This window comes from Leptopilina boulardi, unplaced genomic scaffold (assembly GCF_019393585.1).
Source record: "Leptopilina boulardi isolate dan_hultmark-lab unplaced genomic scaffold, ZJU_Lbou_2.1 LbouV2_367, whole genome shotgun sequence".
Classification (NCBI taxonomy): domain Eukaryota; kingdom Metazoa; phylum Arthropoda; class Insecta; order Hymenoptera; family Figitidae; genus Leptopilina; species Leptopilina boulardi.
Window position 1 is genome coordinate 395,182 of NW_026137937.1, and position 19,812 is coordinate 414,993.

The window sequence follows — 19,812 nt, forward strand, 5'->3', positions numbered from 1 at the left end:
CGACAGAAATCCGTTTGTAAATTAACAAGAGAATTAAGAACCAAGATCAAGACAAAGAAGGTCTGCGAGTCAATGTATAATAACAACAGGGAGAAAATAAATAAAATTTTAACTCGTTTTATTCAAACCTAATCATTAGGTTATCCATTTTGTTGAAGACCACGTAATAACAGTCGTGACTTGAATGCCACAAAAAAATATTCAAATGGCATAATTCTGCTATTATAAAATGATTCGCGACAACATCTACGCCAAGAGTCATCGCCGAACATTCGCGACAATATTGTGCGTGTTATTTTGTTTCTTCAAAAAAAAAAAAAAAAATCCTCTTTGCACATTTCGATAATGTTTTCAAAATTCATAGTTCATGTGTCAATTATTTTACAAGTACTTTATGTTTCACACGTTCATACGGCATTCGTCAGTCAACCTTATAATAAAAATGACCTTCAATTGAATAACTATGAGCCTGACATTGAACCTTACGATGATTCCGGACAAACGGAGAAGCCAATTTTTAATTATCGGAAAAATGGATTTCGAGTGGACGTTCGAATTGTTTCGCCATTGAATAATAATACAATTATGATGAAGGAGAGTTTAGACGATCATTTTCCCAAGTTTCCTGTCAAGGAAATTGGACTATGTATTATTGATCTTTCAATGACTTGTGTACAGAGGCGAGTCGTTCGATTTCTCGATGTGATTAAACAATTAAAGGAGATTACACTTTTTGGTCAAACGGTGAAAATGGTGAGGACTAAAGTGGCCAAACCAGTGGAAAGTAATCGAAATTTACTTCTTGATGGACTCAAGGAAAAAATTGACCGAAGTATTGACGAATTTTTCGAGACATTCGTATTACGAATTACATTGCCCAAATGGAATGGAAAAAATAATCAAATTAATCTCATGTTCGATGATACTGATGTCGAAGGTTTGAAAAAGAATTTTTTTGCTACCAAGAATTAATTAATTTAATTACAAAAACTAATTTAAATTAAATTAATTTTAATAAATTGAAATGTATTTAAATTAGAGTAGTACTTTAAGCTTATATTTAAAAATTTTCAATTTAAATTCTATTAATTATTTATCAATTATTTACTTATTAATGTTTATTTATTATAATCAATCAGTAAAATGCCCAGTAAGCTAAAATATATTTTTTTGTGGCAAAATCATAGAACTTTTTGATAGAATTGGCCAATTTTAATAAATCAAGAACCTAGGGTTTTTCAAGGTTGCTGATTACGAATCTGATATCAGTTTTCAAAAATTCAAAATGTCGAATCCAATATGTCGGTTATAATCTGTAAAATATTAACTTTATTGTAATAAATTATTAACGAAATGTTTTTGTAATTTAAATCAAAATTATACAATCTTTGAAACGAATTGCTTTGAATTAAAGTAATAATGAAAAACGATAATTGCCGATAAATTAAATAATTAGTTTATAATTAATTATTTGTCAAAAAAATTTTAAAGAGCCAATAATTATTATTAATTGAAAATTATAATTATTTTAGGACGTGGTAAGCAGAAAAAAGGTGGTGGCAAATGCAAAAAAATGATGATGTGCATGATGATGATGGTGAAGATGAAGCTAATGGGTAATTTCATTCACAATATAATCGTTAAATATTGTAAATGATTATTAACAATAAGAAATAATTTAAAATAGAAAAGAAAAATGAATTCTTCATTTTTTAAAATAATAATTTTTAAGTTAAATAATAATTTAGAATTTAAATAATAATATTTTATAATTTTAATTTTTGTAACAATTTTTATTATTCACTTTTTAAATTATCAACAGCAATGGGCGGAATGATGGCAATGAAAGGAATGCTCTTTTCCGGAATGTCAATTATGATGATAAAGGCAATGTTGATACAGAAATTGATGAGCCTCAAAGGTGGTGGTGGTGGTGGATGGAATATGGGCGGCGGTGGTTGGAATATGGGTGGAGGTGGTTGGAATAACGACGGAGGACACGGAGGAGGTAATAAATTATACAGAATAAAAATTTTAAAAAGAATCTAATGTGAATTTACATATAAAAAATTTTAATAGAAAATGTGAAAAGAATGAAAATAATTATTATTTTTAAATTATAGGTCAATATAAGGAAGTAGTTTTATTAACAAAAAGTAACAGCGATGGAGGTGGTGGCTGTGGAGGTGGAGGACATGGAAGTAGTTGTTCATCACACGGGCAGGATAGTTATTCTGCCCCACCATCAAGTAGTTATGGAGCACCATCATCTGGAGGTGGATATTCATCTGGAGGTGGTGGTGGTTGGGGCCGAAGTTTCAATAACAATCCACTAGCCATAAATTTCAATAATCCACAACAATTAAATAACGAACCTTTAATTGGCAAATCATTAAACAATTACATTTACAATATAAATACAAATAACACCGATAAAGATGATGAGTATGTTAATTTGAACTCTTCTTTTGTTAAGAATGAGGAAAAAAATATGATTACCTCCAACAATAGTAAGATTTTTAAAGAAAATCATCAAAATGACAATTTAAATTTTAAAACTATTAAAAATAATCATCGTGAGACATTTAATGAAAATACACAAAATAATACATTAAATTTTAAAAATCTTCAACCCGTTTATGTTAAGGATTGGAGGAATTATAATTCTTCGACTATTCGAAATATTTTGTATCCAAATGCTTTGAGTACTCGGGAAAAGAAGACGAAAATTTAAATTGTAAATAATTATTTAGTTTTGTAGTATTTAATTCTAATTTATTTATTTAACTTTTATTTATTTATTTTATTTAAATGTATTATGTTTATTAAATTTAAATTTATCTATTTTTATATTAATTTCTAACTTTATTATTTGACGCAGTGTATATATAAATTAAACTCCAAGTACGCTTCAAATATGTTTCATTGGGAATATTGAATTATCCACAATTATGTTACATGTTAGCTGGGAATGAATAAATTATACTTTCTAAAAATACTTACTTAATTTATTAATTTATAGCATTTTTCATCCCCTATAAAGATATCTGAAGAATATGTTAACAAAACTTTATTTTACACATTTGATCAAAAATTCGAAAAAAAACAACCCACGAATAAATAAAGTAACCGAATTGAGATTATTTTTTCAATTGAGCTGCCGGATCAAAGAAGGGCACATAACTAATGTATTTTAAATGGGTTATGTGCCCTTCTTTGATCCGGCAGCTCAATTTATCCTCAAAAATGAAAAATCTTAAAAATTAAGTTTAAAAATTAAATAAAAAATATTTTAAATTTAAAAAATTTAAATTTGATTCATTTAAAAAAATCAAAACTTAAAAATTTAAAATATTTAATGTTTTAATTATTAGAAATTATTTAATTAATAATATAAATTTTTATTTAAAAATACTAAATTTTTTACTGCCACCTCGAGGAATAAGTGCGAACTGGAAAGTAAAAGGATCTTTACAAATTTTCTCTTCACGAAGTTTTAATATCGACAGAGTGAAATCATCAAGAGGTAACCTTGAAGAGGAATGGTAAGACAGTCATCGACTGAAGATCATAGAACAAGAAACTTAAAACCTTCACCGAGTTCCATATAGGAGAACCAAGACATTTCTAATAAAAGAATTGTCTGAAGAGGAACCTTTGAATTCGAAGCGAATTCACGACAAATAACGGTGTTTTGTCTGACACTCGAAAGACTTGTATAAATTTTTATTTTTTCATATATATTGCCTTACTTGACTTATGAATATATGTGACATAACTCTTGTTGAGCTACATCCGATAAGCAAAATGAATGCTTTAAAATTTGAACTAATTGGATTTGAACTAAAAACTAATTTCTAAACAAATCTTTTCATTAGGATAAAAAATGTTTTTATATAGCTATAGACTTTTTACTACATTAAGCTATGTCTAAAAATTTTCTATTAACATCAACAATTTTTACTTTAATTTTTAACTCTAAATAAATATTACTTTTCATATTATATTCTGATCCTATTATAAAAAGGTCATACCCGTAACGAGTTAATATGATTTGAAAAAAGTATTTTTTAGTTAAAAAAATGGTATTCGATGAAATAAATAAGAAGAAAATTATTCAGTTCGTTCTTGAAGCAAGAAGAAAGGATTTTTTCAATTTCAAGGAAAACAACCTTCCAATAAAATGATTTTAAACTTATTTTTCAGTTAGTATGATATAAAAAAAAGTATTTTTCACTTAAAAGAAATGGTATTGAATGAAATAAATGAGAAAGAAATTATTTAGTTCCTTTTTGAAACAAGGAAAAAGGATTTTTTCATTTTCCAGGAAAACATTCTATTCCAAAAAATGGAATGAAATTGATTATTCTTAGTCTACCGCAATTTAGGTCCAATTGGAAGGTTTTTTTTTGAAGGTTATAAGTGTTGTCTGTAGGTAAAAAAATAATAGAGACATGCTGATTTAATTTATTTGAATTTGTAAGGAATTTTTTTATTTTCCAGGAAAACATTCTATTAAAAAAAAATTGAATAAAATTTACTATTCTTCGTCTACTGCAATTTAGGTTCAATTGGTAGGTTTTTTTGAAGGTTATAAGTGTTGTTTGAAGGTAAAAAAAATAATAGAGACATGCTGATTATTTTTATTTGAATTTGTAAGAAATTTTTTCATTTTCCAGGAAAACATTCTATTCAAAAAAATGAAATGAAATTGATTATTCTTAGTCTACCGTGGATGTCCCAGTTACCGTCCACCTAAGACCTAGTTTCCGTCCAGTTTAATTTTCAAAATAACATTTATAAAAAAATTATTTTCTTTTATTTGTTTACTTAAACTAATAAGTCGATTGCGTGCCAAAAGGAATAAATTATTGTTAAAAAATAATTTAAATTACTATACGAGATATTTGTAAAATGGACGGAAACTGGGACATGGACGGTAACTGGTACATCCACGGTACTGCAATTCAGGTCCAATTGGTAGGTTTTTTTGAAGGTTATAAGTGTTGTTTAAAGGTAAAAAAATAATAGAGACATGCTGATTTATTTTATTTGAATTTGTAAGGAATTTTTTCATTTTCCAGGAAAACATTCTATTCAAAAAAAATTGAATAAAATTTACTATTCTTCGTCTACTGCAATTTAGGTTCAATTGGTAGGTTGTTTTGAAGGTTATAAGTGTTGTTTGAAGGTAAAAATATAATAGAGACATGCTGATTAATTTTATTTGAATTTGTAAGAAATTTTTTCATTTTCCAGGAAAACATTCTATTCAAAAAAATGAAATGAAATTGATTATTCTTAGTCTACTGCAATTTAGGTCCAATTGGTAGGTTTTTTTGAATTTTATAAGTGTTGTTTGAAGGTAAAAATATAATAGAGACATGCTGATTAATTTTATTTGAATTTGTAAGAAATTTTTTCATTTTCCAGGAAAACATTCTATTCAAAAAAATGGAATGTAATTTATTATGCTCAGTCTACTGCAATTTAGGTCCAATTAGTGGGTTTTTTTTGAAGGTTTTAAGTGTTGTTTGAAGGTAAAAAAATAATAGAGACATGCAGTTTATTTGTATTTGAATTTTAAAGGAATTGTTTCATTTTCCAGGAAAACATTCTATTCAAAAAAATGGAATGAAATTGATTATTCTTAGTCTACTGCAATTTAGGTCCAATTGGTAGGTTTTTTTGAAGGTTATAAGTGTTGTTTGAAGGTAAAAAAATAATAGAGACACGCAGATTAATTTTATTTGAATTTTTAAGAAATTTTTTTATTTTCCAGGAAAACATTCTATTCCAAAGAATGAAATGAAATTGATTATTTTTAGTCTACAATTTTAATTATTATTTATAATAAAATTAATTTATCCTGGTCTTTCGAAAAATGGCCTACATATAAGCAATTCGTGTATTTTTCTTTACTTGTGACAACCAACTTAAACATTGTTTAAAAAATGTTTTAAACGCAAAATTTTGAATTTTCCGCACGTAACAGTCAGAGTCTATGTTATTCTGAACATTCTTCAAAAGGTTTTTTTAAAAAAGATTAAAAATTGTGCTTTTCACATACCTGAGAAGTTTGCGTGTTATGCGCCATGATTTGTGACGTCACGAAGGTTCAAATGCTCTTAAGGTTTGGCAGGGGGTTAGAAAAATTATTAGGTTCCATTGCATTGGGGGAAACGACATTAGGAGGTTCATTTTGATGGATTTTTGTAAAAGAATTAATTATAATTCAATAAAATTTCGACAACATTTTGTTGCTGTTTTGATCAATGTGTTTGAATTTCTTTGACGCATTTTAATGAAAAATACGGCAGTTATGCAGTGATGTTCATTGTTGGTTCTGATATATGTTTTCTCCACTTGCGGATATTTTTAATAAAAAATGATCGAAAACTAGAAATTTAAAGAAGTTAACAATAAAAAATGCTTTTCGATTAATCTGCAACTCCAACCTCATATAGCAATCAATTTTCTTCTTCTTATTAGGGTCCTGCTACTGTTCCTAATGCTACTGCTTTATCTAATTAAAAATAAAATTTTTCTTTTAAAATATCAACAACTTAAAAAAGAATCGCGGAATAATTTATTAATACCTATTTTGAGTTATAATTATATATACCTTTAAAATGTGACCCATATCTGTCAAAATTTTGATTTCTTGCGTTTTTGTGTGTATAGCAAACATTGTCCTATTTTCGTTAATGTGTTCTCGCTGGATCATTCAAGTCGTTGACCATTCACCGTTAATCGATCTGACTCCGGTACTATAAACATATGATGATATACCATCGTACAAACTTGACCCAAACGGAAAAATCAGGTGAAAGTTTTCGAATTCACGTATGTATATATACATTAAAATATTATGCTATTCCAGAAATCGGTACTCGACTGCTAATGCGAAATCAGTTCACTTTCTTATAATCTAATATAAGAATCGATAAGAAACAAGTATAATAAGAGAGACAACTGTAAATAAACAAGATGAAGAAAATTGCCTTGAATTTCTGCTATATTGCCAAGGACCGATATAATTTTATAACTCGTGAGATTTTATCACTTGTAATTATGGTTTCAATTGGTGAGGTATTAGCCAGAACGAGATTTGATTATTATGATCATTAGGTCATAAAAGTCTGAAACACTTTTCTTATTACACATCTTTTGATGAAAGTCGTCGTAAACAATAACTTCATTGTAAGAATAACTTTCATTAGATAAACTGCATTTTTACTTATAAAAAATCACATTAAATCACTTAATGCTGACAGTAAAGTTTCTACTTGTTGACAAAGATTTATTTATACAAAAAAAAGATTAGGTACCAATTTTTAAAAAAAAATTTCTTATTAGTTAACTATTACAAAGAATATATATTTCCCTGTTTAAAAAAAAGCAAAAAATAATTTTTCCTAAAAAATTTATTTTATTCAATATTGATGACCTGAAGAATGCGACACTTCAACTTAATAAGGAAATTTATAGAGTAAGGATTTTCCCTTCCGGAATGTTTAACCTTCACTTGACAAGATGCCCACCCAGGGTGGGCCAGACAAATTGAAATTGCCATATCTTCTAAAGTTTTGCCTTAATTGAATCGCGATTTTAAGTCACTGAACAAAATCTTAAGAACTTTCAAAAAATGTAAAAACAAATTTTTAAAAAAAATTTCTTCTTGATTATTTATAACTTTTATCAATGTATGTACGGAGATAACCGGGATGATTCAGATATTTTTTTAATTCTATTTTACAAAAAGACTTGAAATCATGCAGACTTTTCACTGTGAGTGTTTTATGATGTCAAATAATAGATATAAAAAATATTATATTGCATTTTTCATTTGTTTAAACAATTTATTGTTATTATTTATTAACTTTCTTTGTTCTGCACCTTGAAAGATGCAGTTTTTTTCTAATTTTGCAATTTATCAAGCGGAATATAATAAAAGATAGATTTGATGTAAAATTGTAAATTCAACAATTGTTTAAACAATTGTTAAATTAGTAAATTTATGTCAAATCTGTCTGGCTATATTATATTCGGTTTGATAAATTGCAAAATTAGGAAAAAACTGCATCTTTCTAGGTACACTACAAGAAAGTTAATAAATAACAACAATCAATTGTTTAAACAATCGTTTGAATACTAAATTCATATAAAATCTTCATGTTTATTATGTTGAGCTTGTTAAGTTGCAAAATTAGAAAAAAATTGCAACTTTCTTGGAACATTATAAAGAAAGTTAATAAATAGCAACAATTATTTGTTTAAACAATTGGTTAAATAGTAAATTCATATAAAATCTTTGTGTTATTATGTTGTGCTTGTTAAGTTGCAAAATTAGAAAAAAATTGCAATTTTCTAGGAATATTATGAAGAATGTTAATAAATAGCAACAATTATTTGTTTAAACAATTTATAATAATAGTTGTTGCAAATTGAATTATATATTTTATTTTATTTATAACCTTTGAATTAATAACTACGAAGAAAAGGTAACAAATTTATAAAATTCTTCTACTGTCGTATGTATATTTGAAAAAGTTATAAATTATTAATAATAAATTGTTTAAACAAATAAAAAATCAACAAAACATTAATAAAATATATTATTTGGTAACATATAACAATTTTGGAAAAAAACTGAATGATTCTAAGTTTTTATTGCAATATACAAAGAAGAAAACATTTGGCCCACCCTGGGTGGGATCTTGTCAACCGTGTATATAAAAAGTATTCAGTCCGGCGACGGTTAATAAAAAGTTGAGAAAAATTCGATATCACCACAATGCATTAACTTTAACTGATACTGTTTTAACAAGATTCTATGGCCTCCCAAAAATTCATAAAAAAGACATTTCATTTTGTCCTATTGTTTCATTAATAAATAGCCCTACACATTTTTGAGCAAAAACTTTGTATAATGAATTAAAAGATAATATCTGTATTCACAAATCACACATTAATAATAGTTTTGAGCTCATTAAAAAAATAAAAAATTCTTATATTCCAAATGATTACATTTTAGTCTCTCTTGATGTTAAGTCTCTGTTTACCAACGTACCGCTTGACTTGGTCATTTAAAGTCTTGAACGTAGAATCACAATTATTAATAATTGTAAAATTCCCTTTAATGATATTTTACAATGCACTAATTTTCTCTATAAAAACACCTTCTTTGTCTTTGATGGAACATATTATCAACAGATTGATGGTACTCCTATTGGTTCTCCAATTTCAGCGTTTTTCGCTGATATTGTAATGAATGATTTAGAAAATGTTTGCCTTAAAAATTAGAAATTGAACATAATTCTGCACCTATTTTATACTTTAGATATGTTGATGACACTATTTTATTTATACATAAAGATCATATTAACCCTGTCATAGAAATTTTTAATTCTTATCACAATAAATTAAAATTCAATTATTAACAACAAGATAACAATCAAGTCAATTATTTAGATATTACTATAATTATAAAATATAATAACATTACATATATCTGGTATCAAAAATCATCTTCTTCTGGAAAACTCATCAATTACTTTTCAAATCACCCATTGCAACAAAAAATTAACATTGTATATGGGCAAATCCACAGAACCGGCCGATTTCATGTTACTCACATATTTTTCTATTTTAGAAGTATTATATTAATTATTTTCATACTTCAACCATTTTGTAATATCTCTGAGAATCTATTGAAATAAGAAAATTGAATAAATGTGAACCTTCTAGTCTTTTATAAAAAATAAAATCGAATTAAGTAACTTAAAAAATGAAATTTACGGTGTTACTCCAGGTATAAATTTTAATTCTTATAGGTATAACTTGTTCGGCATAGATCCGAACAATTCCAAACTGTGGTGAATTATAGTTTACTTATTGAAGAATGTTTTGAAAGTAATAAAAAATATGTGCTCTTAAATAAAAAGAAATGATAGTCGTTGAAAGTAGCGTTACTCATTATTTTATAATAATGAAATGTCTATACATTTTTGTAAATATCTTTTGCGGCGATTATTCGATTTGAATTTTTCAAATTGGAGCTTATTGCTTGTGAACAGACGAACAAATGTATGTATCATAGAATAGAGTGCAATCAGAATTAAAGAAAATATTCCAATAATTATCACTCTATGTTTAAGCGTGAACCATTTTCAACTTAGCCTTTTTTCAGTAGCACAACTACAGGATAAAATATGATGAGTTGAAAACATGTGTGATTATATAAAGACATTATTATAATTCTTGTATGCAAACGCCAAATTATATTTTCAATTTATAACGTCTAAAAATTAAAAATAAAAAAAAATTTATCGAAATTTAACTAGTTAATCGTGAAAAATGAATTATCCTTTCATTTGTTTTATTTTCAAAGTTATATCAAAATCGATGTCAATAATGTCAGTTTGTTGGTTAAAATAGTTAATATCAAAATTAGTAAGTAAACAACTTAATTTACAGAAACAAAAAATTAAATGCTAATAAATAAAATATATAATAAAATATGATAAAATATAAATAATTTATTTTTGATAATTAAAAAATTAATTATTTGTATTTTATCATATTTTATTATTCAAAATGTTTTGCACATATTTCAAATAATATATAAAAAAAACAAAGAAATGACATTTTTAATTATAATTTCCAGAAGAAAAATAATATTTTCGTTTTTGGCGTTTAACTCAAACGGCATTAAAATAAAATGAATCACGCAAGAAGATAATTGTTCTTGAATATATTTTAAAGAAAGTAAACCATAAATAAAAGGTGTGCTTGCTATTTGGAAAATTTTCATCTTGATAAGTAAAAATCGGCCGGTTCTGTGGATTTGCCCATATAACCTTATAGACTGAGCAATGTTATTATCACATCATTCGTTTCACAATAACAACTTAATGAAAATTAATAATATTCTAAAAACAATGATTATTCACTTAAATTTATTAAAACACACTAAAATTCCCGTGCAGAAATTTTGACCGGGCCCTGGCCAGGGCCAGACCGGGCAAGACCGGGGCCACTTCGGGAAATCTGGCCTGCCCCCGGCCTGGATGAAACAATAAAACCGACCGGGGCCATGGCTCGGGGCCCGATCTGGTTCCCTGCTGGGGACCCGACCGGGGCCATCAAATTTTTCCCGATTTGACCACCATTCAAATGTTTGTGGTTTTGTGGTTTATATTATTTTTTACACTTGTTAAATATAGACATTTTGTTATACATAGCAACAAATATTAAATAACTTACTGCTTAAAAGCAAAATTCCACACAGTCTAAATCTGAATTAGTGAAAATGTCACTAATTTCAATTCGCAGTGAATGAATTTTCTTTGATGAATCAGTGAAATTCAACTGAAGAATTAAAGAAAACTCGTCCAGTGAATTGAAATCAATAAAATTTTTACTGATTTAGATTTAGAGTGTAGCTATTTGAAATATCGGTCAATTTTTACTATTCTCAGATTTTTATTTGAAAATTTTACTATTTCTGCACTTAATTATTTTATGAAAATTTTTTTAATTTAATCGAACGTCGTACAATTTGTTATGAATTGTGATTATTTCCAAAGTTAATTTTTCTAAAGAAATTTTATTGGTAAATAGTAAAAGTAATTCTGGAAATAATAATTTTTCATAGTACATTTTATTATTTTGAGAGGAAATTTTACTAAGTCCGAAATTAATCCGAAGCAAATTTTTTTTATTTTTACTTAAATTTAATGCGTTATATAAATAAATTTGAATATAGTAAAATTCATGGAATTTTAAATCTGGAATTTTAAATCAAAAATAGAATTTTAACAAAAATTTGTATTCAGAATTAAGAAATATAGGCTACAGAAGAAGATAATAATTAAATATCAGGGAATAAGCGCCATTTTCGTAACATTGCGCGTATCCTCATATAGCATTCAGCCCCTGAATTATAATAAAATAAATTTTTACTTAATTTGAAGAAATATCTCTTTCAAAAATTAATATCCCCCTTTTCACCTAATGTTAATCACTGTGATCTCGCGTTCATTACGTTGAAATTAATTTTTAAAAATATTTTAAGTTTACTTTATTATTAATAATATTTACTTTGGTCTTCAGATTCATTAATTTCGTAGTTTGAATCAATGTCGCCTGGTGTGAGACAATCTTCCATATGGGAACTAAGCGAATCATATTGTTGTCCTAGCTGTGAGCTGATATTCTCATTAACATTCGCATCTTCATGATTTGAATCATCTGAAGCTATAAGGCATAGAATTATATTTAACATACATGAAAATAGTTGTTATCATTATTATTATATAAGAAAGAAAGATCATTCTTATAAAACTAATTTCGATCGAGTGATAAATTCATACTTATACATATTATTATTATAACAAATGTGAAAGAATATATAAGAAGTCAGATGTAATAAAAGAATTTTTAACTTAAATTCGGGATTTTTTCAAAGGAATACTACTAGAACATTTGTAAAACTATAAAAATAAAAACAATATTTATAAAGTTAGAATACAAAATCTCTATTTTTAGGTTATTTTTTATTTGGTAATGTAATATCATGTGAATAATATTTTTTAGTTACGACTTGATATATTCGGCAGAGATGAAAATTGGGTTGACAGTCGATGTTTCCGTACACGTTTCGTACTTTTGTGTTTTGGCATATTATTCACAGAAATAAATAATTTATGTATCCAAAATAAAACAAAAGTTAGGCCAAGAAGACTAGAAATGGGAGGTACCGTACGTGTACTTCCTGTTTCTATAGCCTTCTTGAGTTCTGCACTCCTCTATAAAAATTTATTTTTACTTATCTTATTATTGGGGCAACCCGGCCTGGCCACGACCGGGGCCACTAACATTTACTGACCCGGGGCCGGACCAGATAATCTGGCCGGGGCCAGGTCGGAAATCGGGAAGAAGGGTGGAAATTTCTGCACGGGATTCGTTTAAATAGCATTAAATATCATAAAAAAATAATGATAATAATTCTAATAATATTGTTAATTCACAAGCACTTTTATATTGGCGATTCAAACAGCTACACTAACGCCACAGTTGAACTAACTTAGGCGTGACTCGCTCTAAAGCAGTCTCTGTTGTGACAGTTTATTTCAAATTATTTAATTATTCTGATATTTTTATTGCGTTTGTAAAATAATTTTTAAGCGTTAAATAAAAAAAAATAATTTAAAACACATGGAGTGCTACAGAGCGAGTCACGCCTAAGTTAGTTCAACTGTGGCGCTAGTGTAGCTGTTTGAATCGCCAATAATCAAATTCTTAAAGTCAGTCTACCTTACAATAACTTAAATTTCATTAGATTGTCAAAAATTCTAAAAGCATACAATATATGTTGAGACCCTCAACCAGATTCCCTTTTTTTATGATTATTATTGCAAAGATTAAGATATCTTTTAAACGTGCTTTGCTAAACTTTCAACGGATTTGTTTTATTACTTTAGAGTTTTATTTTCAATATTCGAAAATCTTCAAACTCCCCAAATTCTCCGACAGATTAATTTTATTACTTTACTGTCAACATCTGTTAACTGTAAAACTCAGACTACTTGAAACGAGTAAACGAACCTTTCCGGGTAATTGTAAATTACGAAAATTCTTTACCTGGACGAACTCCCACTTTTCGTTTTTCGCCCTTATTAAGAGTGGGGTAAGTAAGGGATCGCTTCCTGACAGTATCTGTTAGTATTGTCAAGCCAGTCAATTTTGAGTAGCTGTCGAGCAAACTTATGTATACTCTTTGACATAATGTAATTGTTTCACCATTATTAAATAATTAAATAAGTTTTAACGTATGATGAACTTGTTTGATTTCTATTTAAACCATCTTTCAACCAACACGAAAAAGCAGTTCTTATAACAAACACAAAGTTATAAGAGTCTCAACAATATACATACTATTCCTATAGTTAATTAACCTTTAAGATCTATTATAAAATTAGGTAAGGATCCTATTGACAAGTGGGATGAAACGAATATAGTTTATAAATTTAATTGTAAAAAGTAAAAACTGTCCAGCGAATTACATTGGAGAATTTAAACGTTCTTTAAAAGCACGCATTAATGAGCATAAAAATACTAAAAATAAAACATCGGCTCAATTAGTAGTTGGATTACATCGATCAGAATTAAAATATGAATTCGATTGGGATAATGTCACTATACTAGACCATGAACAAAATTATGAAAAACATTGTTTTTCAAAAATATTACACATAAAAATTAATGATTTCATTATCAATAAGAAAGAAAACATAATCTATGTGATTTTATCTCTATGATTCTATTTTTCTGAAAATATTTCACTTCCACTTGTTAAATAAGGATCCCCTACCTAGCCCCTAGAGCGTGACGCCATATGTGCAAATTTTTTCTAACTTATATTCCAATTTAAAAGTTCGAGCTCAGAGTGTAGTTCAAACATTTTGAATGATATCTAATCACCAAAATAAACATAATAATTATGTTGTTATTCATAAAAAAATACCAACCATCTGTAAAACGTTTAAGAGCTTAATAAATATTAATTTTTATCACTATAGCAACAAATTTAGCAACAATGAAAGAAAATATGTATTTAGTTCTTAATTTTAATAGCGTGGAAAGGCACTTTGAAGTATACTTAATGTCATTTACATTATAAATCAATGATAAAATAGACGAAAAAAAAATTATGAATCAATATAACGTAATGCGTACAACTAGTTCTGCTTCAACTCAATTAGACAATGTTTGTTAGTTGAACAAAGTGCTTGTGAAAAATGAATTTTGTGAAAGTTTATTTTGTTACATTTTTTTTCTGGAAAGAAATCTTAGGATTATCCACAGCAAATTATTATGATGGATTGATAAAGTATCTAAAGAAAGAATCTAAACTTTATCAGGTAGTTTTTATTCTTAACGATCAACTCAATAATACAGACCCACTAATGAATTCTCTCATGAAAGAAGTAAATTCACATTTTCCATCTTTAAGTATCAGGTACAGTGAATTAGAAATTCTTAACGAGATAAACCTAAAGTCAATACAACGATACAGAAGGACCACACTGTTTGTTCTCCAACGGACGAACCAAAAATTTTTAGAAGAAATTAAAGTGTTTCAAAATTTCATACGAGAATTAATAGAAATATCACCAATGCCAAGAGTTTTGGTTGTAAATTCTATTCCTTCAACTCATGAGGATCTCAATAAAACTTTGCAATTTTCATGGGAAAGATTAGAATTTTTAGACATGTCTATAATGTCATACGATTATCAATGTCAAGAGGTTATCAAAACATGTCCAGATAAATTACCTTTTTTGAGTAATTTCAATCCTTTTACTTCAAAATATTCTAAACAAATTGCATCGTTTGAAAGTGAATGGTTTCCAAAAAAATTACACGATCTGAATGAATTCACACTGTACTTCTTTTATAGTGATGAAACTGATCCATACACAGAGCGCCGGAACAGAGCAATTAAATTTGTCAAATATTTATCACAAGCGATGAATTTTAAATTTGTTATAGAAAATGCTTTTATGGGACATATAATGGATATGGCACTAAATATGAAAATTCATGATACTTCTATTCTAAATAACAATGTACGAATTGTAAACATTGGTACTGTTAATGTTGTGATTCCAAATACGTTAAAACGCGATAAAGTCATAGTTCTGTCACCAGAATTTTTCCACATGCTATTCGGAACAATTGCTACGATTATCATGATTCGAATTGCAGCTATTTTTATGAGATTCAAAAAGAGTAAATGGCAAACGTTGAACATCAGTCAAATTATAATTGGAATGCCTGCAGCACAAGAACCAGTTAATTTATTAGAAAGGATTGTATTTGGTTCAGTATTGATTTCTTGTATAGTCTATACAGGATATTTTTACTCAGTTATTTTGGACATTGCTTGGCGATCCGAACCTGAAATTTTAAGCCTTGTAGAATTGGCTAATTGTTCATTGCCACCGATGGCACCTCATTTTGTTAAAGAGGTATTAAATCGAGAAATAATTAATGATCCTGTTATGAAAAAATTAAGAAAAAGGACCTTGGTAGTTCCAAAATATGGATCGGAATTAGATTGCTTGAAGTACTTGGCAGATTATGAAAACATCTCTTCTTTATTCCTGATGCTGAACATTTTGTGAATGTCTATAAAGTTAAAAAAGGAGAATTGAATGTTAGAATACTGTCAGAAACTCTATTACCGTATATATCTACGTGGGTACAATTGTCAACAAAACCTTATGTTGAACGCATCAATGAAATGATCCTAAGAGCATCAGAGAATGGGTTTTATAAAGATTTTTATGAACCAGCTACATATATCAATCAAGCCACGCCGCCAAAAATGGTTGAAAAGGAATTACTTCTTATCATTTTATTTTATGTATTAGGAATTGGATATTCTCTTTCGATGATTGTTTTTCTATTTGAAATATTATCAGTCAAATTTGAAAATACGATTTACACATTTTATACGAGATTTAGATTACTTAATTAGAAAAATTCGTTCAGTTTCTTATGCACTTAATTTAATTTAATGTTTAAAGTTTCCATTAGTGGGATTACGAATAGCGTTAATCGTTATGTAGCACTTTTATTTATTTATTCAAAAATCAAATACATATTTTATTTTTAATAACAAACGAAAACTTAGTCTAACTTAGTGTTAGTCTAATCACTTCTAATGATAAACGATCTCTGCATTTTACACGATCGATGTTGAGGTATTATAAAAACAGAGTTTCTCTCTCTGAACATACTCTTAGCCACTGCGTCAGATAAGAAAGAACCTTATTATTAAAGATAGAAAAAAGCAAGTTCCCCATAAAATATTGCCTCATTCCAGCAACACTCAATAACCCAAATTTAATTCTATTATGTGTTATATGTTCAGTCTTTGGAAAGTGAAAAACAAATCGAATGCAAGGATTCAAAGCCGGACAAAAATAATAAAAGAATTAATGATTCGATCTTACAATTAGAAGGGACTCTTTGTTTATATTCAACTGTTGCAAAACTGTAAATGTTTAAGGCGAATTATAAAATAATAACAGGAAGAGAATTGTTACTTGATAAGTAACAAAATTTCTGAATCACACTAAATTGAAAATTGTCATAATTGTCATAACTAACGAAATAATATTTTATTTTATTCATGGCCGCTCGGTGATTCAGTGAATTCCTGTTTCATTTACAGAGCAGACGGCTTTGAGCTTAAGGTACAGGAAAGAAAGAGAATAGTGATTTTTAATGACCAGGTTACAAATTTATTTAGACAAACATTTAGAGTTATAAAATTGATCTTAGAGAGAGAGTATCCTGAAGCAACCATTTTTGAAATAAGGGGAAGTCAGCATTCCACTGCAACAAGGAATGTAAAGGTTACTACAAATTTTTATAAGGAGGAAGGATATAGATAAAAAGTATCGACTTACCTTGAAAATTTAGATGTAAGTTGTATGAAAAAGGATCACTGCTATGTCTTTAAATATAATCAGGAACGATTAGTACACTCTAAATCTGAATCAGTGAAAATTCCATTGAATTCAAATCAGTGGCTCAGTTTTCATTAATTCACCAGTGGAATTTTACTAGGAATCAGTAAAAACTACTGATTCTGAGTGAAGTTCCACTGACGAATTAAAGAAAATTGAGCTACTGATTTAAAATTAGTGAAATTTTCACTGATTCAGATTTAGAGTGTACCAGATATCGTTTAAGAGCTCACAGGAAGGTTGACAGGCCTTGATAATGACAACTGGTCCGGAGTTCAGTTGACCGTAATGAAAACCCAAATAATTAAATTCTTCCAGAAAAAGGAAGAATAGATGATTTCCAAATATTATGCGAAAGTCAAAGCATTGAATACTTGGATGAGTTCTTCTTGACCTAGAAACTTTTAATACTTGACACAGAGATTCTTCTAAGTTCAACTTGAGTATAAAATTGGGTACAGTACTTTGCAAGATTCTGTACTGACGTTACGGGTTTGAAGACAATTTCTGAACTGAACTAGCAGGTTCAGTGGCAATTACTGAACTGGTCTCTCCGTAAAAATGTAGGCCTTTTATATCGAATTTTCATAAGAGAATACATAAAATTTTATTGTCTTGTGTTGCGTTTTCCACCCTAATATTAGAAGCCAAATTTGAAACCTGTCTCTCTCAGTTGAACGTTAAAAGAGGGGTTCGTCCGATTTTATTAGAGGAATAGAAAAAGAACATTTTGTTTCCAAATCGCAGCTGTAGAAGAGAGACCCCGAGTCAAAATTTTTCCCTCTTTTCAACCTAAATTTTCTCAGCCTCTTTTCAGCCTGAAATCATGCGCTTATTTCCAAATCTGCATGTTTAGAGATCGAAAAGAGGTCTTGGAATTTTTTCTTAATTTGAATTTTTCGAAGTTTTATTCCTCCTAAAAGTTTTATAGTATTACGACAAAGACCAATAAATATATCTTCAATAGGGTCAATAAGTAATGTCCATAAGAAAAAAAATCCAATTTTTACATTTTTTTAATTTTATTTTTTTGTTTTTTTAACCTCTTTTACGCTTCTCTAGTCATCTTTAAACCCTTCTTTCAGCCTCCAATATAGCAGATATTTCCACTTTTGCAAATTGGAGGTCGAAAAGAGGGTATGAAAGTGTTGGAGAGAATAAAAGGAGGATAAAAGCAAGTTTTTAGAGAACTTATAGAGAGTCTAAATTTCGACTCGGGACACTAGAGGGGTTCGTCTGATTTTATTACATGAGTATTATAGAAAAATAGAAAGAGAACATTTTTGTTTCCCAATCGTAGCTGTAGAAAAGAAACACTCGTTTATGACCTTTTAGGGTAATAAAAGGTTTCTCGCTTCTATTTGTATATTTTTAGAAATACAGTATATGAACGTAGGATAAAAAAACGCAGGAGTCTTTTATAGGTATGTAAAAGAAAAGATGTTTAGTTGCGCGACAAAGAGGCGGAAGTTTTACATTTAAGAGAAAGGTGTTTAGATGCGTAACAAAAGCACGAGTGTTTGTCGCAGGGAAACACAACTCGGTATTGATTATGGAAAAGGATTCTTATAATATGAATGGTTAAGGTTACGGTGACGTGACATTATGAAAATAATTACTGAAATAATTTTCTTTAAAATACAATCACATAGTAGAAGAAAAAATTTTAAATGTCGAATATGATTTACAAAAATTAACGTGAATTGTAATAATTGCAACTTCACGTTAGCAATCTCGTAGATTGACAAGTGAAATAACTTCTTGAATTTGAATGAGTGTATATCGCGGATATGAGATCGCTTTCAGACAACGATGTGACCCAACACGTTCAACCTACCAACCTACCTTCAAGTCAATGAAATTCAAGTTCTCCACGTAAACAATAAGTTGGCCCGCCAAAGTCGATTGACTCTCAACAAGTGAACGTCTATTTCTAAGATACTATTATTCCCTTCTGTTTGTTTGGGAAAAATATAAATGGAATTTTGAAAGAAGAGAACGAGATGAATGTCACGTAGTCAGTAACTATAATGAGGTAATGATTTAATGCTCATTTTCTTATTAAAATTAATTAGTTACAGGATAATCAATTATCGTTACTTTATTGTATCACTATCGTATCACTCCTTAGAGTGGAAAAATGATCGTTTTGACTCTAGGGAAGAAAACAATCAATTTTGTCCATTGGATGTAAGGGGCCATTCATTAATTACGTAAGGACGATTTTGACCCCCCTTACCCCCATGTAAGGACACATAAGATATTT

General features: G+C 28.2%; 1 protein-coding gene across 1 annotated transcript; it reads left to right on the top strand.

Annotated features, from left to right (window-relative positions):
- Window positions 1-2,863, top strand: LOC127287066 (uncharacterized). Its single transcript, XM_051313789.1, has 4 exons — window positions 1-937; window positions 1,533-1,616; window positions 1,823-2,008; window positions 2,124-2,863. The coding sequence occupies exons 1-4, from the start codon at window positions 346-348 to the stop codon at window positions 2,732-2,734; spliced, it is 1,473 nt and encodes a 490-aa protein (XP_051169746.1). The 5' UTR covers window positions 1-345; the 3' UTR covers window positions 2,735-2,863.
- The last annotated feature ends 16,949 nt before the right edge of the window (window positions 2,864-19,812 follow it).